Source organism: Manis pentadactyla, chromosome Y (genome assembly GCF_030020395.1).
Source record: "Manis pentadactyla isolate mManPen7 chromosome Y, mManPen7.hap1, whole genome shotgun sequence".
NCBI classification, from domain to species: domain Eukaryota; kingdom Metazoa; phylum Chordata; class Mammalia; order Pholidota; family Manidae; genus Manis; species Manis pentadactyla.
The window spans coordinates 24,534,157-24,561,558 of record NC_080039.1 but is presented as its reverse complement, the minus strand read 5'-3'; the positions used below and the strand labels follow the sequence as shown (position 1 = coordinate 24,561,558).

General features: G+C 38.5%; 1 protein-coding gene across 3 annotated transcripts in view; it reads right to left on the bottom strand.

Annotated features, from left to right (window-relative positions):
* LOC130682127 (probable ubiquitin carboxyl-terminal hydrolase FAF-X) overlaps positions 1-27,402 on the bottom strand; it is a 193,361-nt gene that overhangs the window by 93,030 nt on the left and 72,929 nt on the right. For 2 of the 3 annotated variants that reach the window (XM_057496258.1, XM_057496257.1), the window contains exons 21-26: positions 18,862-18,992; positions 18,384-18,642; positions 6,277-6,296; positions 5,618-5,743; positions 4,506-4,634; positions 2,932-3,101 (exon numbers count right to left, since the gene is read on the bottom strand). In XM_057496258.1, the coding sequence (XP_057352241.1) occupies positions 2,932-3,101; positions 4,506-4,634; positions 5,618-5,743; positions 6,277-6,296; positions 18,384-18,642; positions 18,862-18,992 (835 nt within the window). Of the gene's footprint in view, positions 1-2,931; positions 3,102-4,505; positions 4,635-5,617; positions 5,744-6,276; positions 6,297-18,363; positions 18,643-18,861; positions 18,993-27,402 lie in introns of all 3 variants that reach the window. The other variant, XM_057496256.1, reaches the window with a different exon arrangement.

Below are 27,402 nucleotides of genomic sequence, written 5' to 3'. Positions count from 1 at the left end.
AAAGACATCCTACAGTATGGGAGAATGTATTCATGAATGACATATCCGATAAGTGGTTGTCATCCAAATTATATAAAGAGCTCACACACCTCAACAATCAAAAAGCACATAATCCAATTAAAAAATGGGCAGAGGAGCTGAACAGACACTTCTCTAAAGAAGAAATTCAGATGGCAAACAGACAAATGAAAAGACACTCCACATCGCTTGTCATCAGAGAAATGCAAATTAAAACCACAATGAGTTATCACCTCACATCAACTAGGGTGGCCAGCATCTGAAAGACAAACAACAGATGTTGGCGAGGATGTGGAGAAAGGGGAACCCTCGTACACTGCTGGTTGGAAAGAAAACTAATTCTACCATTGTGGAAAGCTGTATGGAGGTTCCTCAAAAAGCTCAAAACAGAAATACCACTTGACCCAGGAATTCCACTCCTAGGAATTTACCCTAAGAATGCAGCAGTCCCATTTGAGAAAGACATATGCACCCGTATGCTTATCACAGCACTATATACAATGAAAAGAACACAGAAGCAACCTAAGTGTGCAACAGTACATGAATGCACAAAGATGTGGTACACATTCAGCCATAAGAGGAAAAGAAATCCTACCATTTGCAACAACATGGATGGAGCTAGAGGGTATTGTGCCCAGTGAAAATAGCCATGCAGAGAAAGACAAGTATCAGATTATTTCACTCATCTGTGGACCATAAGAACAAAGACAAAAAAACTGCAGGAACAAAACAGCTGCAGACTCACAGAACCCAAGAATGAACTAACAGGTACCAAAGGGAAAGGGGCTGGGGAGATAGGTGCGGAGGGAGGGACAAGGTGGGTAAACGGGCATTATGATTAGCACACATAATGTAGCGGATGGGGGGATACGGGAAAAGCACTATACACAGAGAAGACAAGTAATGATTCTATAGCATCTTACTATGCTGACGGACAGTGAATGTAAAGGGGGATGTGGGGGACTTGATAATAGGGGAGTGCAGTTGCCATAATGTTGTTCAAGTAACTGTACACTAATGGTATCAAAAAAAAGAAAGAATCCTTAAAGAACTGAATTCAGCAAAGCTGTTAAAGTGCAAAATGAATAAAAATCATAAAAAGTGAATCCCACCTACATGAGCAGCAAAAAGGATACAATACTCAGGAAAAGATAAACCTAATTAATAAGATACACAGCAGTGTTTGAAGCAATTAAAGTCCTAAATAAACAAGACAATGTATACTCATGTATTGGAAGATTTAGTATTATTTAGATGTCAATACTACCACTCTACCCAAACAGTCTACATATGTAATGTTATCCCTTCCAAAATAACAATGGTATTGACTGCCAAAATGTAAAAACCCATCCTAAAGTTCATATAAATATCAGAATTTAAAAATGAATAGAATTTTCTCTGCAGACGCACAAGAAGCACAAGAAAGGATTCTTGGAATCAGTCATCACTAGGGAAGTGAAAATCAAAACTGCCATGAGATACCACATCACTGGGATGGCTTTTACATTTAAAAAAAGAGAGAAGAAGAAGTAGGGGAGAGAAAGTAGAGCTTTGGTACTTGACTGGTGTGAGTATACCATGGTGAAACTAATGTATAAATTGGCAGGTCCTTAAAAAGTTAAGCATAGATTTACCATGTAATCTAGCATATTCAATCCAAGTATATACTCAAAGGAACTGAAAATGCATTCAAACAGTTATTTGTGTTCATAGCAATGCTCAAAGCAGTGTTTTTCATAATAGCCAGAAACGGAAACAATCTAAGGATCCACCAACAAATGAATGCATTAACGAAAATGTGATATAGTTGTACATCTGAATATATTCAGCCTTAAAAAGGAAGAGAATTCTGAAATATGCGGCAACACGTATAAACCTTGAGAACATTATGTCATGTGAAACAATCCAAACACAAAAAGACTAATATTGTGATTCCATTTATATGTGGGATTGACTGTAGGCAAATTCATCTAGATAGAATGTGGATTAGAGCTAACTAGGGCTGGAAGGTTTTGTGAAACAGCTTTTTCAAACCAAGAAAAGCTTATTTTCTTAAAGAAAAACAAATTAATTCTTTAGAAAAATTTGGGGTGATAAAAAGTTTAAGAAATAGTGATGATGATAAAAACTCTCAGCAAAGTGAGTGTAAAGGGTAGATACCTCAACATAGTAAAGGCCATATAAGATAAACCCACAGACTACATAGCAATGGTGAAAAACCTGCCAACTTATACAGTTTTCCTCACTGATCAGGATGAAGACAAGGATCCTGACTCTTAGCACTTTTATTCAACAGAGTATTGGAGGTTCTAGCCACAGCAATCAGACAAGATGAAGAAATAAAAAGGCATTCATATGGCTAGGGAAGAAGTAAAACTGTCACTATTTCCAGATGATATATTATATAGAGAAGACCCTAAAGAGTCCACCAATACCTATTAGGAAAATAAGTGAATTCACTATAGTTTCAGGATACAAAATTAAGCAGAGAAATCTGTTGCACTTGTATACACTAACAGTGAACTATCAGAAGAATAAAATAAGGAAAAAGAAATAGTGATGATAACTGTACAACACTGAAAATGTTCTTAAGGCCACTGAATTGCCCCCTTAGAAGTTGTTAAAATGTCCAAATACCTTGTTATGATTATATACGCCACAACAATAAAAGCCCGGTAAAAGGAAAAAAATATCAGCACTGCCGTTTAGATAAGAAGAAAGTAGCACAGATTAAGTGAGACATGTTGAAGGTTTCATAAACACCAATGTGCCATGTAGACGAGAATAAGTGTCATTTGACTTCAAAGATGTTTTTAACAAAATTAATCTGTTTTTGCTCAAAATAATGAGGCGTGCCTTCCTTCCTAAAACACAAAACAAAACAAAACCCTAAAGAAAAAAATAATCACTTACTTGCTGGGACAGTGCAATAGTAAGTCAATGATAAATGTTTGCCAGGCTCTTTCTTTACTAAGTGCATCCAAAGCTGTTGGAAGTAGAGCAAAACATAACGTCATCACTTCGAATCCCTCACAGCAAACCTGTTCATCTTCTGTATCTGGCTCATTACTTGCATTGGTGATCTGTAAAATTACAATCAGGAGTCAAATTACCCAGTGATATATTTTTTATTTTCATTTTTTTTACTAAGGTATCATCCATATACATTCTTCTGAAGGTTTCACATTAAAAATAACGTGGTTACTACTTTCACCCACATTATCGAGTTCCCCCCATACCCCATTGCATTCACCATCCATCAGTGTAGTAAGATGCCACAGATTCTCTACTTGTCTTCTCTGTGCTACACTGTCTCTCCCATGATCCTCCCCACACCAGGTGTGCCGATCCTAACACCCCCTAATCCCCTTCTCCCTCCCTTCCCACCTCTCCCCTTTGTTAGCAGCTAGTCCCTTCTTAGAGTCTGTGAGTCTGCTGCTTTACTCCTTCAGTTTTGCTTCATTGTTACCCAGTGATGCAGGTTCAGGAAAAAATTCTTAACCTGTATCTAACCTGTATTTAAATGTAGCTAACATTTAAAACTTACCTAATCTCTAAAGTGGCCTGTCTTCAGTCCCTTCATCTGCACTTCTGAGACCCTCAGAAAAATACCCCCAAAGGGGATTAAAGGTGTCTGATCACAAACACTAAGTGTCACTTGGGTGAGTGGTAAAGTTCTGCATCAGTCAGTATTCCTTCCTAAACAATCCCTCTGGCCCTGCAGTTTGTATTTTTGATTAGTGTGTAGTTTTTATCACACAGCTTACTAAGATGCAATCTTATTTAAAAAATTACTTAGCCCTATACCAATGTTCAAGAAGGCATTTCCAAACAAAAATATAATCAAGTAGGCAGCTAATCATTTGTAATCTTCCTTTACTCATCGAAAAATAGGTACAGTTTATGTCTGGCAAACAACATTTAAATATTCCAAAAAGGGAAGCTGTACAAGGCTATTACCTACCCACTTTGCTCTCTTAAAATATTACAGAAGTGACTATCCAAGACAAGTAAATATGACTGGGGATTCAAAGAGCTAAACAAAATCTCATTTCTGCAAGTAACTGCTTAATTCAACAAAGCTTAGGGATAATACCAAAATGGTACACTTTTCCTGCTTTTGAGTGCTCTAAATGAGCCAAGAAAATACTTGTTAAATGTCAATTCCACAGCAGACAGTTACCAAAATTCATTCAGGACAAAAAAACTGAGAAAGAATTAAAGGGAACTAGGAAAAGAAAATCCATTATATTTTCAACCCAAGAAGTTAAAAAAAAAAAGTTTCAGAAAAAAGCTGCGTTATAGAGAAACTCTGAAGTCTTTTATTTTCAAAAATAACTCATATATATTCTCATCTGAACTGCATCTAGAAGTTCATTTTAAACTACTAGATACGAATGACTTTTTCCTTAAAAGACAGCAGACACGAAACTTTGGTCATATGTACAACTAACAAACAAGGAATATATTTTTGTACTAATTCTTACCGTCATCTCGTACATTTTAGTAATTTCTTCATTTGGGCTAAAGACTAGCTCTAATGCCCCACATCCTGATGCCCAGACGATTTTTTGTATAGCTCTAATTACACAAGTATCAGGCATATATCTTGAAGCCTGAAAAAAAAACCAGTAATTAAAAGTGCTGATAGAATATCAAAGTGAAATAATCAGAAAACAAAACTTTCTCCTTGTTAAAGAGGTAGTATAAGTGGTTGTAAATTAAGTGAATGCTTCACATTACCCTTAAGGTCCAAAGTAGTAATGGGTGCATTTTTAAATACCTTTACATCAAGTCATAAAATATAGTAGATGAAGAACAAACATTATTGTCAGCTACAGTCACAAAGTATGCTTTAGGCTAAGATCTAATCTGGGCTCTATAATACTTTTCATAAAAATTTTTAGAACATGGGAAAATCCAGCCTTTCATTCCTATGTATGTCTTCACCCAGAAAGAAGATGCACCCACAGAAGCCCTTATTTAATGAATTTTCAAAGTAGTTCTATTCCCAAAAGTCAGAAACTAGTATAATTCAAATGTCTACTAATGCAACAGGAGGAAAGCCCATAAAAAGTAGTATTACTCAAAATGGAATAAAGGACAGATGCAAAATATAACACTGATAATTTCAAAATTATGCTGATGGAAATAATGCAGACACAAAAGAGCATACAATATGATTCCAGTGATGTAAATTTAACGAAACTTAAGAAATTTACATGTAACAAAAAGCAGAATGGTGGTTGCGTGGAGCCAGGAGGAGAAAACTATTGGGGCTGATGGAAATTCACCTTGAGTGTGTCATTAAACATCTGTCAAAACTCACCAGATGGTTTATTTTGATCTAGTTTATGCAACAGAAAGTATAACTCAAAAAAATCTGTTTAAAAACTTTTAAAAAGCACTTTCTTAATACTAGTATTTAGATAATATTAACATGAAACTTCATCTGAAATAATAAGATTCACACTAGAGTGACACAGTCTCAATAACCTCAAGTTCAGCATCTTTATATATTTGAACAAAAAGAGACTGTCAACAGTAATACAAAATAAAACCACCCAAAATGCCAGAGTCTTCAAATTTTGATACTAACCTCACCAGATATTTGCTGAGCAAGACGTACAGAAACATTTCTAAGCATGTATTCAGATGACGGATTAGGCATGCTCTGAAGGACATTTTGTAGTATCACCATGTGATCGTGAGTAACTTGGTTCATCTGAAAAAACACAACTTTTTACTTGGAATAAACTTGCACAAAACTAAATTTCAAAAATCTGCAGTAACCAACCCAACAATATGCTACTTAATCACTGCCTCTGTCTCAGGATGTCATCTTTCTCCGTCTACATCAGTGTTCCTTATTTACAATAGAATTAATGGTGATCTGCATAAAAAGTATCCCAGATGCCCAACACTATAGACACCCTCTCTCACTTGCCTGTTAAAATATAATATTGCTCTGTAAACTCCAATTTCAGACTAACTCAATACTCTTCCTACAACAGGGTTCACTCTCACTTGAAGCAGGTGACAGCCCTCTGAACACATCTTTTACACGTCTCTGGGCAAAGCCTTTTCCTCTTTCCCAAAAGATTACTATGCTTGCTGTGAAATGACTGAGCAAAATGAGGGTACCAGATAAACAGACTTTCAATTTCTCATCCTCTCATCTTTAATTTATACCTCTCACTTTCTGTCACTCCAGTCTTTAAGCTGTTCCTTACTTTAGTTCAAAGGTTCTTTTGCTACCTGTGTTCTAATGTTTATCCCTCAAACTTGCTAAAAAGTCTGCACAGATTCACCACCCACCCTCTCTACCTTTCTTTCACAATCAAGTTTTGTTAAAGAAGTTCTTAAAAATACATGTTTTAAGGAATTTAAGACTTTGGGATGGTGGTTCCTGCTGTCACTAGTTTGGCAAATCATGTAGAAGTCTGATTTGGTGTAATGCTTCCTTCCAGTTACTCTCTTTAATGTCAATTAAGGGAAGCTGAAATTTTCATTTAATTTACTGTTCTACACATGTGATTTTCATCATTCACAGTCAATACTTGAGGGTCTACTGGCCAGCTACTACTAAGTAAGATTTCAAATTAAAAAGATAGTATAGAGGACTCTGGGAAAAAAGATGGTGGAGTAGTAAGATTAAGGCAGAACCCTCCTGCAAAAAACACAGAGAACATGAAATTATAGCAAATATAACCAACCCTGAAAATAACATGAAGACTGCAGAACTACATACGCACATCAGGGAGGAAGGGAAGAAGAGGGGAAAGTGGCAAAGCTGATTATATGGTGGGACCTAAGCCCTCCTCCACAGGCAGGAGGAAGAGGAACAGAGCCGGGCATGTGTAGGAACCCATGATTGCTGAACACCTGGCCCTAGAGATCTGGGAGCAGAAACCCACATTACATGGTGCTCTAGTAATTAGAGGGCCTGGACAAAACAGACAGGCTGAATGAACACTTGGAAGGCAGTGATTCCAGCTGTTTGTGGAGGATAGGCATGTTCTACTGGTCTCCCTGAGACAAAAGCAAAGAGGGAGTTGGAAAGGCTTCCTAGCAATGAGAGGAGCGCTAGATGGGTAAGGGTTACACAGAGCTCTCTGCTGAGGTTGGAAAAGGCAGGTGGAAAATACCTCCCCAGCCCACCCTCAGCCTAACAGCTTCGGAACTCTTGGGAGACAGGGAGGCTTTGTTCCCCTCCCCAGTAACTCAGCCCTGAGGCTCCTCCTTGCAGCACGTGGCCTGTGGATGGCCCACTTGGGTTGGAGGTGGTGTCATACTTTGCTGCCAGATAGGCAGGGGGAGACCCTCCCAGGTTTCATGGTCCTATACTGGGCCAACTGAGGATCTGCCCACAGAAGCCATACCCTGGAGGCTACTTCCTCCCAGCAAGCACTGGTTCCACCTGCCTGTGACCTGTGCTTTTGCTGCAGGCCAGGTGGAGAGCAGCTCTACTCACAGCAGCTCTATTGGTGCAGTCCTGAGGCTCTTCCCTCCACATGTGGTCTGTGAACAGCCCATTTACCCTGACACTGGTGTCACACCTCACTGCTGGGGAGTCACAGGGAGATGCTCTCAGCTTTCTCAGTCCTGTTTTGGCCAGCCAGCCCCAGGGGCTCCTTCCTCCCAGGAGGCGCCTGCCCTACTTGCCGGCAGATCATGCTATTGCTGCAGGTTGGGGAAAGGGTCGCTCCATTCAAAACAACTACAGCAGAGCAGCCCCATGGCTTCTCACTGTGTGTCAATGAGCTGACGGCTCACACAACCCATCTAAAATCAGGTCATTACAAGCTAGACCGAAAGGAACCCAGCCTACTGCACACCAACAGTTGGGGCTCCTGCACCGGAAAGCAAAATTGTTTAGAGATTCTGGGCACTAGAGGCATCCTGCATAAATCTACTACTCCATAAGAAACACTGAAAATATGAGATGACAGAGAAATTTGATCCAAACAAAACTGTAAGACCTAACATCAGGAAGAGGGCTGAGTGGAACTGAAATCACCAATCTTCTGGATAAAGACTTCAAAGTAGAAGTTGTAAACATGCTCATGGCTCTAGAGAAAAATATTCAGGAAGTAAGGGAGCACACCTCAACAAAAAGACAACCTGCAAAAAAGTCACTCAGAGGTGAATAAAACAGTATCTGAAAAAAAATGCAACAAGGGGATTTAATAGCAGGCTTTCACAGGATGAAGAAATGAAAAATAATCAGGAAATTAGGGAGCAAGTAAACAGTGAAGCCAAAAAACAGGAAAAAGGATCACTAGGAAAGAAAGAATAGTTTATTAAGAGAGCTTTGTGACAAAACCAAACGGAACAATATTAGCATAACAGGGGTACCAGAAGGAGAAAAGACAAACGGATAAGAAGTCTTTTTGAAGGGATAAAAACTCTCTTTGAAGAAGTAAGTGTTGGAACCTTCACCAATCTGGGGAAGGAAATTACACTCAGGTCACAGAAGAGAAGAAAAGCCCTAACAAAAGGATCCTTAGGAAGGCAACAACATGACATATAATAATTAAAATGGCAAGGATCAAGGACAGAGCACTGCAAACAGCCAGAGAGAAAAAAGGTAACTTATAAATGAAATCCAGTAAGGCTTTCAGCACACTGCTCAGCAGCAACCTTACAGGCCAGAAGGTAGTGGCATGATATGTTTAATGTAATGAAACTGAAGGACTTCCATCCAAGAACATTCTACCTGGCAAGAAAATCATTTAAATTTGAAGCACGAAATCAACAATACTCAGATAAACAAAAGTTGGAGGAATACACCACCACTACTCCAGCCCTAGAGGATATGTTCAAGGGACTGTTCTAGATGAAAATGTTCCTAAGTCGAAATAGCTGTCACCAGTGAAAATAAACTCACAGTAAAGGTAGTAGACCAGTTCATTACCAGCAAATATGAAATTAAATCAACTACTCACAAAACCAGTCAAGGAATACACAAAAAGTGAGGAATATGACACCTAGTATGTAAGTGTGAAAGAGGAAGAAGGGAGGAAAAAAAAGTACCTCTGGACTGTGTCTGAAATAGAGTACTCAGGAATTTAAGGCAGACAGTTAGATAGTAAAGAAGCTGCCCTTGAGCCTTTGGTAACCACAGATTTAAAACCTACAATGGTAATGAGTACACATCAATCAATAATCACCTTTAATGTAAATGGACTAAGTGCACCAAGCAAAAGATATAGAGTGGTACAATGGATAAAGAAACCAGAACTGAGAGATGGCTCAGCATGGTGGTGAGAGTAGGGCTGCGGAAATCTCCAAAAACCATACATATTTTTGAAACTATGACAGATACAACTATTCCTAAAAGAGAGACCAGAAGATACAGCACAATAGCCAGGCTACACCTACATCTGCGAGAACGCAGCATCTCACGAAAAGGGTAAGATACAAGTCGCAGCCCGGCAGGAAACGAGTGTTCCCCCGACCCCGGCTCACCGGTGGGAGAAAAGAAGTTGGAGTGGGGAGGGAGTGGAAGGGCAGGCCTGCTAAATAACCAGCCCTAGTAATCTGCACAGGGAGCAGAGACACACATTGCATGGTGTGCTGGACATTAGAGAAACAGAAGGGTAGCTTCCGAGACAGACACTGCGAGCAGGTCCCCACAGCAAGCTGCCCTGGGAAAAGAGAGAAGCGGGCCCTTTTTAAATCTCTTAAAGGGACAAGGGCTTAACGGCGGAACAAAATTGTCCCAGTACACTCTGCCCAGCAGGCTGGGAATCTTGAGAAACTTCCGGCCCCCTAACTCCCTGGGGAGTAAAGCAGCCCTGAAGCCCCTCACGGCGATAAGCACCATGCCATTCATTCCCCCTGGGCAGCACTGCAGGGAGACCGGCTGACCCGGCAGAGCTGTGGAGCAGCCGGAGAGTGGCCCCGCCAACGTCAACCACGCAGTCTCCTGCAAGCATGCAGCTAACTGGGACAGGCAGCGGAAGCTGGAGCAAGATCTGGAAGGCAGGAAGAGGCGCTGTTCTCAGGAGAACACACCAGCACGGGTGTGAAGCCCTGCCCCTGCAGTCCTCTAGGCTAGCCTGAGGGCGGCCCTGACTACCGCAGCTCAGGAGATCATCCCAGAGACTGCTTCCCGATGATTAAACTCATATGTGGAGTATAAGAAACAAAGAAAAAGACTGAAGGAGCAAAACATCAGCAGACTCACAGAAACCAAGAATGGACTAACAGGAAAGGGACTTGGGAGGATGGCTGGGAAGGGAGAGACAAAGGGGGGAAAGGGGCATTATGATTAGCAGACATAATGTAGGGGGGAGGAATGGGGACAGCTCTACAACACAGAGAAGACAAGTAGAGATTGTATAGCATCTTACTATGCTGATAGACAGTGACTGTAATGGGGTATGGGGTGGGGACTTGAGGACGGGGGGGAGTCTAGTAACCATAGAATCTCAACATAATAAAGGCAATATATGACAAACCCACAGGCAACATTATATTCAACACGGAGAAGCTCAAAGCTTTTCACCCAAGATCAGGAAAAAGACAGGAACGCCCACTCTCTCCACTGTTATTCAACATAGTACTGGAGGTCCTACCCATGGCAATCAGACAAAACAAAGAAATAAAAGGACTCCAGATTGGTAAAGAAGAAGTCAAACTGTCACTATTTGCAGCTGAAATGATACTGTACAGAAAAAACCTAAAAGACTCCACTGCAAAACTACTAGAACTAATATATGAATTCAGCAAGGTTCCAGGATACAAAATCACTACACACAAATCTGTTGATTTCCTATACACCAAGGACGACCTAGCAGAAAAAGAAATCAGGAAAACAATTCCATTCATGATTGCATCAAAAAGAATAAAATACCTAGAAATAAACCTAACCAAGCAAGCAAAAGACCTATACCCTGAGAAGTACAAGACACTCTTAAGAGAAATTAAAGAGGACACTAACGAGTGGTAACTCATCCCATGCTCTTGGCTAGGTGGAATAATTCTGTCAAAACGAACATCCTGCCTAAGGCAATATACAGATTCAATGCAATCCCTATCAAAATACCAACAGCTTCCTTCAACGAACTGGAACAAGTAGTGTTAAAATTCGGGGCCAAAGACCCCGAAGAGCCGAGGCAATCCAGAGAAGGAGGAGTAAAGTTGGCGGACCTCACTTCCCAACTTCAAGCACTACTAAAGCCACAGTAATCAAGACAATTTGGCACTGGCACAAGAACAGACCCACAGACCAGTGGAACAGGATACAGAGTCCAGACATTAATCCACACGCACGTGGTCAACTAACGTACAATAAAGGAGCCACGGACATACAATGGGGAAATGACGGCCTCTTCAACAGTTGGTGTTGGCAAAACTGCCCAGCTACATGCAAGAGAATGAAACTGGATTATTGTCTAACCCCATACACAATAGTAAACTCGAAATGGATCAAAGACCTGGACGTAAGTCGAGAGAACTGTCCATAAAACTCTTAGGAAAAGACAGCCAAAAATCTCTTGGACACGGACATGAGTGACCTCTTCATGAACATGTCTCCCCGGGCAACAGAAACTAAAGCAAACATGAACAAGTGGGACTACTTCAAGCCGAAAAGCTTCTGTACAGCAAAGGACACCATTAGTAGAACAAAAAGGTAACCTACAGTATGGGAGAATGACATATCCAATAAAGGGTTGACATCCAAATTATATAAAGAGCTCACACACCTCAACACGCAAAATGCAGATAAGCCAATCATAAAATGGGCAGAGGAGCTGAGCAGACACTTCTCCAAACAAATTCAGACCTCCACTAGGCACATGAAAAGGTGCTCCAAATCGCTAATCATCAGACAAATGAAAATTAAAACCACAGTACGATTATCAGCTCACACCAGTCAGGACGCCCACCATCCAAAAGAGAAACTATGAAAATGTAGGCGAGAATGTGGAGAAAGGGGAACCCTCCTACACTGCTGGTGGGAATGTAAGTTACTTCAATCACTGTGGAAAGCAGTATGTTTCCCACAGGAAAGGAGGTTACTCAAAGAACTCAAAATAGAAATACCATTAGACCCAGGAATTCCACTCCTAGGAATTTACCTTAAGAATGCAGCAGCCCTGCTTGAAAAAGACATAGGCACCCCTATGCTTACCACAGCGCTACCTACAATGCCTAGAATCAGAAGCAACCTAAGTGTCCAACAGTACATGAATGGATAAAGAGGATGTGGTAAATATACACAATGTAATATTATTCAGCCATAAGAAGAAAAGAAATCCTACCACTTGCAACAGCACGGATGGAGCTAGAGGGTATTTTGCTCAGTGAAAAAAGCCAGGTGGAAAAAGACAACTATCAAATGATTACACTCATGTGTGGTGAATAAAAAGAAAGGAAAAACTGAAGGAACAAAAGAGCAGCAGAATCACAGAACCCAAAACTGGACTAAGTTACCAAAGAGAAAGGGACTGAGGAGGATGGGTGGGAACGGAGGGATAAGGGGATAAAAAGGGCATTATCATTAGCAGATACAATATAGTGGGGGACTCATGGGGAAGACTGTACAACACAGAGAGGACAAGTAGTGATTCTATTGCATCACTACACTGATGGAGAGTGACTGTAATGGGGTTTGTGGTCGGCACTCGATAATGGGGAGGAGTCTAGTAACCATGTTGCTCAGGTAACTGTACATTAATGATACAAAAATAAAGGAAGAAACAAGAACCATCTATGTGCTATCTACAAGAAACTCATCTCAGATTCAAGGACCTACATGGAATGTAAGTGAAGGAAGGGACAAAGATAGTTCACACGAATTATAGGCAGAAAAAAGCAGGAGTAGCAATACCAGTACGTGACTAAATAGATTTCAAAAGAAAACAAGTAACAAGATACAAAAAGGGCCTTACATAATGAGAAAGGGGTCAGTCCAACAAGAGGATGTAACCATTATAATCAGGCCCTCAAAAGAGGAGCACCTAAATATGTAAAACACAGAACCACAGAATTAAACAGGTGGACAGAATGCAACAAATTTGTATCAGGAGACTTTTAACACAGCACTCACACCAACAGATCAACTAGACAGAAAATAAAGAGACAGAGACTCTGAACACCACATTAGAACAGATGGACCTAACAGACATCTACAGAACAGTCTGCCCAAAAGCAGCCGTACACACATTCAAGTCCACGTGGGATATTTCCCAGCACAGATCACAGAGGCGGCCACAAAAAGACCCTCAATAAATTACAATAGACTGAAATTTTATCAAGCAGCCTCTCAGACCACAATGGTATGAAACTAGACATAAATTACACAGAGAATACAAAATAGTCTACAAACACATGGAGGCTAAGCAACATTCTTATAAATAATCAGTGGATCGATGATAAAATTAAGAGATCAAACAATATATGGAGACAAATGAAAACAAACAGCCCAAAACCTGCGGGATGTGGCAAAGGCAGTTCTAAGAGGAAACTACACAGCAATATGTAGGCTCACCTCAAGAAAGAAGAACAATCCCAAATAAGAAGTCTAAACTCACAAAGCAACCAGAAAAGAAGAAGAAGTAAGGCCCAAACTCAGTGAGAGGGACATAATAAAGATCAGAGCACAAATAAAAATCTAGAAGAGCAAACCACAGAGCCTATCTGGAGCTGGTTCTTTGGGGAAATAAAAAAGATAAACCCCTAGCCAGATATACCAAGAAAAAAAGAAAATGTACACACATAAATATAATCAGAAATGAGAAAGGACACCATGGGTACACAAGGGATTATTAGAAAATACTATGAAAAATTGTATGTCAATAAATTGAATGACCTACTAGAAACGGACATTCTAGAAAAATGCAACCTTCCAAGACTGACCTAAGAAGAAACAGAAAATCTGAACAGACCAATACTAAGATTGAACTTGAATCGGTAATCAAGGAAATACCTAGAACAAAAATTCCCGGCCAGATGGGCTTCATGGCTGAATTTTATCAAACATTTAAAGACCTAATACCCATCCTTCTTAAAGCATTTCAAAAAGTACAAGAGGAAGGAATACTCCCAAACTCATTCTACAAAACGAGCATCACTGCGATACCAAAACCAGACAAGGACACCACAAAAAAAGAAAATTAGAGACAAATATTCATTATGAACAGATGCAAAAATCCTCAAGAAATTATTAGCAAACCAAATTCAAACACATATCAAAAAGATCAACCATCATGACCAAGTGAGATTTCTTCCAGGGAGGCAAGGATCATACAATATTTGAAAGTAAATCAGTATCACACATCACATCAACAAGAAGGATGACAAAAATCACACCATCGTCTCAATTGATGCTGTAAAAGCATTTGACACAGCTCAACATCTATTCATGAGAAAAACTCTCAATTAAATGGGCATAGAGGGTACATACCTCAACATAATTAAGGCCATACACAACAAACCCACGGTCAAAATAATCCTTTTAAGAGCAAAACGCTGAAAGGTTTTCCTCTAACATCAGGAACAAGACAAGGATGCCCACTCTGACCACTTGTGTTCAACATAAAAGTGGCTGGAGATCCTAGCCACAGCAAAAAAAATCACCAAGAGATAAAGGCATCAAAATTGATAGGGAAGAAGTTAAACTGTCACTATTTGTAGATGACATGGTGTTATATGTAGAGAACCCTAATGACACCACCAAAAATAGTTAGAACTAATAACTGAATTCAGCAAAGTTACAGGATATAAAATTAATACACAGAAATATGGTACATTCCTTTATAGTAGCAATATATTAGCAGAAAGCAAAAACAGGAAAACAACCCCATTTACAACTGCATCAAAAAGAATAAAATACCTGGGAATAAACTTAACCAAGGAGGTGAAATACCTTTACTCTGAAAACAAGGTACTCGTGAGAGAAATTAAGACACCAATAAATAGAAATCTATCCTGTGCTCATGGACAGGAAGAATTAATATCGTCAAAATGGCCATCTTGCCCAAAGTAATTTACAGATCCAATGCAATACCTATGAAAATACCAATGGCATTTTTCAAGATCTAGACAGAATAATCATAAAATTAAGTGTGAAACCACAAAAGACCTTGAACAGCCAAAACAATCCTGAGAAGGAAGAACAAAGCTGGGAGGGATTACACTCTCTAATTTCAAGCTCTACTACAAAGCCACAGTAATCAAAACAGTTTGGTAATGGCACAAGAACAGACCCATAGATGAATGGAAAGGAATAGAGAGCTCAGAAGTAAACCCACACACATATGGTCAATTATAAATTATGTTAAAGGAGCCATGAATATACAATGGGGAAAAGTCAGCCTCTTGTGTTGGCAAAACAGAACAGCTATATGTAAGAGAATGAACTGGATGATTGTCTAACTTTATACACAAAAGTAAAACTCAAAATGGATCAAAGACCTGAATGTAAGTCATGATGCTATAAAACTCTCAGAAAGAAACATAGGTAAGAATCTCCTGAACATAAACATGAGCAACCTTTACCTGAACACATATCCTTGGTGAGGGAACAAAATAAAAAATGAACAACTGGGACTACGACAAACTGAAAAGCTTCTGTACAGCAAACAACACCATCAGCAGAACAATATGGCATCCTGCAGTATGGAAGAATGTATTTGTAAATGATTCATCTGATAAGGAGTTAATATCCAAACTACGTAAAGACTTCACATGCCTTAACACTCCATAACATATAACCCAATGGAAAAATTGGGTGAAGCATCTGAACAGATACTTCTCCAAAGAAATACAGATGGCCAATAGGCACATGTAAGGATGCTCCACATTGCTAATCATCAGGGAAATGAAAAATAAAACCACAATGAGTTACCATATCACACCACTTAGGAAAGCCACTATCCAACAGACAATGCTATCCAAGAAACAACAAATGCTGGCAAGGACGTGGAGAAAGGGGAGCCTTCTGACACTGTTCATGGGAATGGAAATTGGTTCAACCACTGTGGAAAGTAATATGCAGATTTCTCAAAAAACTAAAACAGAGATACCATTTTACTCAGTAATTCCACTTCTAGGAATTTACCTGAAGTAATCAAGACCACTGATTCAAAAAGACGTATGCACCCCTATGCTTATTGCTGCACTGTATACAATAGCCCATATATGGAAGCAACCTAAGTGCCCTTCAGTACATGAATGGATAAAGAAGATGTGGTACAAATCCACAATGGATTACTATTCAGCCATAAGAAGAAAACAAATCCTACCATTTGCAACAACACGGATGGAGCTAGAGGGTATTACGCTCAGTGAAATAAGCCAGATGGAGAAAGACAAGTACCAAATTATTTCACTCATTTGTGGAGCATAAGCAGGAAGCAAAAGAGAAGGAACAGAACAGCACTAGACCATAGACACCATGAAGGGAGTTGTGGTTACCAAAAGGGAGGGCTGGGATGGGTGCGGGGGGTGAGAGAAGGGGACTAAGGGGCACAATAATGCAATCACGATCCATGTTGGTCACTGGGACGGTAATACTTATGGAGAACACAGGTAATGATGTAATGACTCTGTAATATCTGAGTTCAATGACGAACAGTGACCACACTGGAGGTGGTGAGGACTGATAGTATAGGTGAATGTTGAAGCAATGTATTGTGAATTTGAAACCATCACAAGATTGTGTATCATTGATGCTTTAATTAAAAACAAAAAGATCATATTATGTAGATTTAAGAACAAAAAATATTACAAAAAATAAAAAGGAACACCAAGTTGAAATAATTTGTCACAAAGACATAACAATCATAAATGTAGATGTACCAAACAATACTTGAAAAATACATGAAAGGAAATTTGACAAATCTAAAGGGAAAAATAGACAAACCCACAATTACAGATGGAAAAATTTTTCTAATCTGTTCTTCCATCCTTTAACTATTTATTCATGAATATATGTATGTAAGAAGTACAGATTTATTATGAGTGTTCGTAAACTGAACACACCTATATAACCACCACCCAAATAAAGAAAGAGGCTAGTTCTCCAGAAAACTCCCTTATGCCTCCTTTTAATCACCATCTCTGCCCCATTTTTTCCTATCTTACTGCACACTATAGGTCTTTAGCACCATGTGGATGATCTTGTTGGTAACAGATAGGCTAAGCCATTCTAGTCCTCTCACAACTGTTCAGGACTGGTGTTCTTCCATTTTACAGTTGGAAATGTTTAACATGACTCTTAATTATTGCTAGAATAAGTAGACCGAAAAAAAAGTTAGAAGAGCAGAAAGAATAGGTGCAGTCTGTTTACTCACTGAGCTATTCTGAGGTCATTTTTCTTATTTGGACCAAATTATTTTACCTCTTCAGATTTACACTTTTTAAAATTTTTTTAGATTTTAATTTTGACTTACAAAATAGGAAGTCAACAGTAGGCTATTAGTCAAGTTTTTGGTGGATCAAAAGTTACACACAGATTTTTGACTGTGTTGGGCTGGCAGGGGTATCAGTGCTCCTAAACCCCTGTATTCTTCAAAGGTTAACTGTGCGAATAACCATTAAGTACACATTACTTTGTTTCAATAATTATCAGTAAAAGGCCAACTTGTTTCACTGTATCAATACACATTAACTGTGCCTACCTCCCCAGAATTATTTTAGAAAATCCCAGGCAGTTTATTTTATTTGAAATGCCTTAGCATGATTCTTTCTTTGAAACAAAATCTACAACACTATAATCCTACGTAAAATAATGAAAATTCTAAATATCATAGGTGTAGCCATTATTCAAATTTCCCTAAGAATCAAGCTCATTTCTAAAATTATTCACCCCAAACCATTTTACCTTCAGCCAGTAATTTAATAAAACTTTCACTTGTAATGTAAATAAAAGAACTCAAAAGTTAGTGCGAACTGGACGCTACATTCTATCCACGCATTAAATCTCAGCATATCTTAAGAAAATTCAATGACATGCATCAAGGATGATACCTTGATGCATGTCCAAGAGTCTTTGTTAGTTGTGGTGGTTATGTTAGTCACGGCAGAGGAGAGATGGGCAACATGCTGATTAAATATTTCTGTTACCATTACTGTTTTTTAAATATCTTTCAGGTATGAATTAAAATATTCAGCTACAGTTTTTATGAGACAAACAACTGAAGCTCAAAAAGGATGTAAAGGGATGAGGCGTCCTCTGAGATTAATATAATCCTTAAAGAATACCTATACATTTCAGTACAAATACGACAACATATTGACTTAAATTTGCATTCTCTAAAGAGCCACTGAGAAGTTAAATTTTAAAAAATTAAGTATTAAACACAACTCGTTTTAAAGATTTTAAAAATTTACCGTTTTTATGGTATCTGCACCATCTGCAGCTGGCTGACATGCTTCTGCTATAGCTCGAACATGGCCACTGCCAATGGCAGTTAACAACAGTTTAGCTATTTTAAGACTATTGAAGTAAGCACCTCTCCGAGTTTCCGTATCTGTATTTGGCAGGAAGTTATTACTTGTTAGCATACTCAGTACAAGGGATAAGCCACCACTTTTCAAGAAGTGAAACTGAAAGTCAGGGGAATCATCTGCCAAAGATGCACCAGCAGGCATTAACAGGACATAAACTACCTAGAAAGAAAAGGGGGCGTGGGATGAAAACTGCATTAAAGGGTAATAAAAAATGAATCTATAACTTCCATTTCCTTTATTGAAACTAAGAAATTCTTCACTGTTTCACATAATAATTTGAAACAATTAACTAATTCAAATTATTTCAAAATCTTACATATGTTCTTCATATCACTGTATGATGTAGAAATTATAGTTTTGAATAGGAAAAACACCAACCTCTGTTAGGTATAGCACTCTGGAGGCAGAAGGACCACAGAAAAGTGAATCAAGAGACGGTTCAAGGATATTTTCTCCAAGTTTTGCATGGTCCAAACAAACAGTTCTTAATTTTCCTATTGTTATGCTATCTGTCAAAAAAACCAGACACAGCCCAGAGTAAAATACAATATATAATGTTCTTTTAAAAACAATTTAATTAACTCTTCATTAAGGTGTCATTATTATGCACTCTTATGAAGGTTCCACAAGAAAAACAATGTGGTTTTTACATTTACCTTTATTACTGAGTCCCCCGCCATACCCCATTGCAGTCACTGTCCATCAGTGTAGTAAGGCAATACATATGTTCTTAACATCTCACATTTGATACATTCAAGAGTTTATTTTGAATATGGAACATCAATAAATATCATTTCTGAGATCAAATGTTACAAGACAACCAGTACTGGACTCCCGAATGATCAACTAGGGCTCTTTAATCACCAACCAAAATACAAAGGCAACAGTTTCCTATCTAGAGACCTCAAATCAACACGTGCTTCATCTACTGGAAAAAGAAAAAGAAAACAAAAACCCCACACTGAAGAGGAATTCGTTTTTGAAACTCAAATAACACAAGCTCCTCCCACCAAGGTCTCAATGATTTGCCTCTTATTATGCTTGAACTGTTGATCCTTTAATGAAATAAAATTAAATAACTTTCAAGAGAAGATGTAACTTAAAAACAAAACAGCGTAAGAGACTGTTTCCTAAAGTATACCTAGAAGTTAGGAAAAGCTTGTATTTCCTTTCATATTACAGAGACAATTGGGCATAGAAAAACCCACAAACGCATAATCAGAAGACACAATAAAAAGATAATCCCCTCTTGGAAAAACAAATGATTCTGTATTAGAGATTACTGCTTACATACAATGCCCAAAGTGCAAGTAACAAGAGGAAAAATAAGTAAGAGGGACTATGTCAAAACTAAGTCTTTTGTGCATCAGAGGATACTACTTGGAGAGTGAAAACAGAACGCCCAGAATGGGAGGAAGTATTCGTAAATCAAAGAGGACTTGTATCTGAATGTATCAAGAACATTTACAATGGAGTAAGACAGATAATCTAATTAAAAATACAAGCAAAGGCTGTGACTAGATACTGCTCCAAGACACACATATGGCTCATAAGCACATGAAAAAATACTCAGCATCATTAGCCAACAGGGACAGATCAAAGCCATAACGAGAGGCCACTTAAAAACACAACTATGATGAGATGATGATATTAAAAACAGTGACAGGTATTGGTGAAAACTGGTGATACGAATTAGGACCCCTGTATCTTACTTGAGAGAACAGAAAAAATGGGGCACCTACTTTGAAGTACAATTTGGCACTTCCCTGATGTCACACACAAGATTACTGTTATTGACCAGCAATTTCTCTCCCAAGTCTACATCCAAGAAAAGTGCAAGTATATGCCCAGACCAAAACTTGTGCAAAATTGTCCATACCAGCATTATTAATAATAGCCTAAACAGGGGAACATTAGGCATATGCTGACAGATGAATTGTTCAACAAAAATTTGTTGCTGAGGTAGGGTAGGGACATGGGACAAGCATTATGATTAATTGTTTTTGCCAATACCTAAAAATGTATATATTTTGCAAGTCTTTACACTGATGGACAGTGACTGCAATGGGGTATGGTGGGGGACTCAATGATAAAGGTAAATACTGATATATAAAAAGTACAGTAAGAACAAGAGAGAGTACATCTGAGGCTGATTCATTCTATTTTAAACACCAGTCAGTAAAAGGGGTTAGATTACTAACATACTTTATGGCAATCAGACAGTAACAGACTATTTTAAGGCAAGGCAAGCACTCCTAAATGACATGTCCCCACTGCTTGAGAATAACCACTACTGTAGAGAAGAACAGGATCAATAAATTCCTTGTGTTTTAAGTTTATCTGACAGAATATCTAGAGGACATTCTACAGACAACATAATGTCTCCCACAATAGACAGACATTCATGAGACCACTTGTCAAGCCTGCACCTCCACCACCCATAGTCTATTGCCCCACTCCTGAAACCCTTAAAAATCCGAATTCTAAGCCTTAAAGTGCATCTCCTCTTTGGGGTTGCCTGCACTCCCCTTTCTTCAAGTGTGTACTTTTGCCTGAAATAAAGACTTCTTACTGCTCAACCTAACTGTGTTTTGTCTCTTCACTTTTCCAGTAGAAGTGTTCTTGCCACTTCGCCATTTCACATCCTATTTTCTGGACTTCAGTACAAGTCTTCATGCTCCTTTTTTTTACTTCAAACAAGTAGGGAGGGACTACTGAGATCTCTGATTTTGACTTGCAGGTACTTGCCACCTGAGTGACCGGGACAGGGCTGCAGCTGTATGATCATGCTCTTTATCAGCCTGCCTGAAAATCTCCTGATTGCCTTTTGTAAGTTATCAGAACATAATCTCACTACATCCAGTGCTCTGTGCCTCCCCAAAATCCTGGGGTGGTAGGGACTTAGTTCTCGTGCCATATGGATTCAGGATCACACCAGATACCAGGTGACCCTGGCTTTAGGAGTTAGCAAAAGATTTTCCATGAACGGAAGAGGAGTTCAGTGAACTTCCCTGTCCTCCCTCTGCTCTTCCTTCTCTCTGCTGCCTGTGTGGCTGCTGCTCTCGTTTTAATGAATTCCTTCCTTACCTACACTTGTCTGACCTGCTCAAGAGTTCTTTCCCGTTCAAAGTCAAGAGCCCTCCCCTGAACGGTTTGAAGTTTCCCCTAGTGCACAGGGAGCTAGCCCGAAATTACAAGCCTACAGTGGAATAGACTCAGCCTTAAAAAGAAAGGAAATCAAATCGGCCATACTTTACACATGGATGAATTTTAAGGACATCAGGCGAAATGAACAAGCCACTAGTCACATAAAAAGAGAGACTGTATGAGACCACTTATATAAGGTATCCAGAGAAGTTAAAACCTCATTAATTAAGTGGAATACTGGTTGCTAGGAGCTAGGAGAAGAGGATAAATGGAGAATTTTTGTTTAATGGGTATAGAGTTCCAGTTTTTTAAGCGGGAAAAGTTTTGGAGGTTTCCTGCACAATAGAAATACACTTAATAAAAAATAACACATTAAGACGGTAAAGTTTTTGTTAAAGTGAATTGTACCAAAATATTTTTTAAATGACATGATAACGAGAAAGCATACAAAGCCCAATTCGACAGAATGTACAAAAAACAACTGGTTAGTTTTCAAAAGTATCAAAGATGTTAGACATTCTGATCTACATAAAGTCTTCTATGGATACATAAAAGAATATCCTTGTTCTCTGGAAACACAAAATGAGGTGTATTATGTTATGTAGCTTTAAATTTAGTACAATATAAAAAGTTGGCTTTGTAATAATGAAAAATTATTTCAGTGGAAACAAGTGGCCACGTAAGGAAGAGAACGAAACAAGAAACCTATCAATAAGAGCAGAAAACAAGTAATACAGCCTGTCGTACACAAACACACTTCTGAACACCAATTAGGTCATATTCAATTGGCAAACAGGGGAATAATGTCAGTATAATACAGAAGTTTAGCTTGTTCAGATAAGAGTTCCCTGAAGAAGGGGAGCCAGAACAGTGACACGTAAGTAACATTCAAATAAGAAGAAAAAAAGGCATTAGCTTGACATCTACACTTGTTCAAGCTCTTTCAGCTCTACCATAAGAAAATTATTCCCATCTTTGTATTGCTCTTGACCCACACTTCCTTCTATGTCCCCCTTTTTTCAGATTTCCACCTTCATTCAGTGGCCTTACCTCTATGGTATTTATTCCTCTTTTACCATTTCGAAATGTTTAATACATATCAACAGAGTACATATACAGTACACTGAGATTACTGAGTGGGCAGTCCAGGTTATCTCTAAAAGACACGAATTATTGTTTTTAGTAGTGCTTTGCTTAAATTTTATGTGGAAGGAATCCAAAAGCAACAGGATACACTTTCTTCTCAAGTGCACATGGAACATTTTCAAGAACAGATCATACACTAGGCCACAAGAAGAACCTCAATAAATTCCAAAACACTGAAATTGTACCAACCAGCTTCTCAGATCACAAAGGTATGAAACTAGAAATAAATTACAGAAAGAAAACGAAAAAGCCCACAAACACATGGAGGCTTAATAACATGCTCCTAATCAATCAATGGATCAGTGACCAAATAAAAACAAGAGATCAAGCAATATACAGAGACAAATGACACCCATAATTCAATAACACAAAATCTGTGGGACGCAGCAAAGGCAACGCTAAGAGGGAAATATATTGCAATACAGGCCAACCTCAGGAAAGAAGGACAATCCCAAATGAACACTCTAAACTAACAATTAATCAAACTAGAAAAGGAAGAACAAATGAGGCCCAAAGTCAGTAGAAGAAGGGACATAATAAAGATTAAAGCAGAAATAAATAAATTTGAGAAGAATAAAACAATTGAAAGAATCAATGAAAGGGGGGGCTGATTCTTCAAGAAAATAAACAAAAAAGATAAACCTTAGCCAGACTTATCAAGAAAAAAAGAGAGTCTCCACACATAAACAGAATCAGAAATAAGAAAGGAAAAATCACTACGGATAACACAGAAATACAAAGAATTATGAGAGAATACTATGAAAAATTATATGGTACAAACTGGATAACATAGAAGAAATCGACAACTTTCTGGAAAAATAAAACCTTCCAAGGCTGACCAAGGAAGAAACAGAAAATCTGAATAGACCAAATACAAACAAAGAAACTGAACTGGTAACCAAAAAACTAGCTAAGAACAAAACTCCCGGACCAGATGACTTCACCACTGAATTTTATCAAACATTTAGTGAAGACCTAACACCCATCCTCCTTAAAGTTCTCCAAAAAGTAGAAGAGGAGGGAATACTCCCAAACTCATTTTAGGAAGCCAACATTACTCCAATACCAAAACCAGACAAAGACCCCACAAAAAAGGAAAATTACAGACCAATATCCCTGATGAACACACATGCAAAAATACTCAACAAAATATTAGCAAACAGAATTCAAAAATACATCAAAAGGATCATCCACCATGATCAAGTGGGATTCATCCCAGGGATGCAAGGATGGTACAGCATCCAAAAATCCATCATCAGCCACTACATCGACAAAAAGAAGGACAAAAACCACATGAACCACATGATCATCTCCATAGACGCTGGAAAAGCATTCGACAAAATTCAACATTCATTCATGATAAAATCTCTCAACAAAATGGGTACAGAGGGCAAGCGCCTCAACACAATGAAGGCCATAAATGACAGACACACAGCTTTTCCTTTAAGATCGGGAACAAGACAAGGACGCCCACTCTCCCCACTTTTATTCAACATAGTTTTGGAGGTCCCAGCCATGGCAATCAGACAATACAAAGAAATACAAGGCATCCAGATTGGAAAGGAAGAAGTTAAACTGTCCCTGTCTGCAGACTACATGATACTGTACATAGGAAACCCTGAAGAATCCACTCCAAAACAACCAGATCTAAAATCTGAATTCAGCAAAGTTGCAGGATACAAAATTAATACACAGAAATCTGTTGCTTTCCTGTACACTAATGATGAAATAGCAGAAAGAGAAATCGGGACAACAATTCCATTCACAATTGCATCAAAAAGAATAAAATACCCAAGAACAAACCTAACCAAGCAAGTGAAAGACCTATACCTGCAAACTACGGGGCACTCTTAAGAAAAATTAAAGAGGACAGTAATAAATGGAAATTCATTCCATGCTCTTGGCTAGGAAGAATTAATATTGTCAAAATGGCCATCCTGCATAAAGCAATAAACAGATTCACTGCAATCCCTATCAAAGTACCTACAGCATTCTTCAATGAACTAGAGCAAATGGTCCTAAAATTCAATTGGAATGACAAAAGACCCTGAATAGCCAAAGCAATCCTGAGACGGAAGAATAAAGCAGGGGGAGTTGCGCTTCCTGACTTCGAGCTCTACTACAAAGCCACTGTAATCAAAACAATTTGGTACTGGCGCAAGAACAGACCCACAGACCAGTGAAACAGGATACAGAGTCCAGATATAAACCCAAGCATATATGGTCAATTAAAATATGATAAAGGAACCATGGGTATACCATGGAGAAAGGACAGCCTCTTCAACAGCTGGTGTTGGCAAAACTGGACAGGTGCATTTAAGAGAATGAAACTGGAATACTGTCTAACCCCATACACAAAAGTAAACTCAAAATGCATCAAAGACCTGAATGTAAGTCGTGCAACCAAAAAACTCTAATCTATTGGACATAAACATGAGCAACTGCTTCATGAACATTTCTCCCTGGGCAAGGGAAACAAAAGCAAAAATGAAAAAGTGGGACTATACCAAACTAAAAAGCTTCTGTAGAGCAAAGGACACCATCAATAGAACACAAAGACATCCTACAGTATGGGAGAATATATTCATAAATGACATATCTGATAAAGGGTTGACATCCAAATTACATAAAGAGCTCACACAGCTCAACAAACAAAAAGCAAACAAACCAATTAAAAAATGGGCAGACGACCTGAACAGACACTTCTCCAAAGAAGAAATTCAGTTGGACAACAGGCACGTGAAAAGATGCTCCACATCGCTAATCATCAGAGAAATGCAAATTAAAACCACAATGAGATATCACCTCACACCAGTTACGATGGCCAACATCCAAAAGTCAAACAACAACAAATGTTGGCGAGGATGTGGAGAAAGGCGAACCCTCCTACACTGCTGGTGGGAATGTAAACTAGTTCAACCATTGTGGAAAGCAATACGGAGGCTCCTTTAAAAACTCAAAGTAAAAATACCATTTGACCCAGGAATTCCACTCCTAGGAATTTACCCTAGGATTGCAACAGCTCCGCTTGAGAAAGACATATGCACTACTACGTTTATCACAGCACTATTTACAACAGCCAAGAAATGGAAGCAACGTCAGTGTCCATCAGTAGATGAATGGATAAAGAAGATGTGGTACATATACACAATGGAGTACCTCAGCCATTAGAAGAAAACAAAGTGTACCATCTGCAACGACATGGATGGAGCAAGAGGGTATTACACTCAGTGAAATAAGTCAGATGGAGAAAGACAAGTACCAAATGATTTCACTCATCTGTGGAGTATAAGAACAAAGTGAAAACGGAAGGAACAAAACAGCGGCAGACTCACAGAACTCAAGAATGGACTAACAATTATCAAAAGGAAAGGGACTGGGAAGGATGGGAGGGAATTGAGGGATAAGAGGGAAAGAAAACGGGGCATCATGATTAGCACACATAATGTAGCAGGGGGTAGGACACGGGAAATGTAGTATATACAGAGAAAACAAGTAATGATTCTTTAGCATCTTAGTACGCTGACGGACTGTGACTGTAATGGGGCATATGGGGGGATATGATAATAGGGGGAGTCTAGTAATCATAATATTGTTCATGTAATTGTACATTAATGATATCAAAATAAATTAAAAACAATTGTTTTATGTGGAAGGACAACCTTAAGAAGTGATGCAGGTCAGGCTCTGTGAGAGAATATGGAGAAGAATGCTAATAGAGAGGTAAGATTAATTATAGGATTAATCAAGTAAGAATACCTATGAAAGGATAAGATGGAATGAGGTTTGTCACTGCCAGAAGTTAAGTTTCAAATATAAAAAGAGAGAAAACAAAAGTAGACTCAAGTATTGGACTGTACTTAGGAGCATTGGTGTGATCGCATCATTTTTGTGTAGATAGATACACAGACTTTCATACAGCAGGTGAGAAAATGAGCATATGTATATATACATATATGTAATTCCTACTTCTGTTTACTGTGAGGAGATGCGAGCAGCAACATATATGTTAACGCAATGAACACTTAGCACCCACGACTTAGCTTCTACAGATCATTTAACACTAGTAGTAACTGGGTTTCAAAAAAATGGCTGATTCCAGAGCTGGAGTAGGGAAATCTGTTCATTTGGTAGATAAAAAATAAAAGCCATTTAACTTTAATAAGGACATTAAGTATGGCCGATTGCAGCAGTTGAAGAAATATGTACACAGAAAATAAACTTCTTTAAAAGTATTAGTCTTTCGGCAAGAAAAAATTACAGAGTTGAGAGCATTGGAGATGTTGTAAGTTAAAAAAAAAAGGCACTAGAAACAGTGGTGATCATAATATAACTGTCGAATATTGTGCATATAATCAATGCTACTCAATTATCCATTCATAAGTAACTGAATGGCAGATTCTGTCATACATATTTTTACCACAGTAAGAAAATAAAAACAAAAATGACTCATTTTTCCTGGTCCATGATGAGTTGATAGATTAATGCTGCTGCTCAGTAGTTGCTTAGGCTGAGTCAACGTCAACTCTTTAGTGACTAAAATACAACCTGCATATAACAACTACGTAAGTAAATATTTTCAAGGAAGTTGAGAAAACACTACTTCAGTACAACATGAGTGGAATC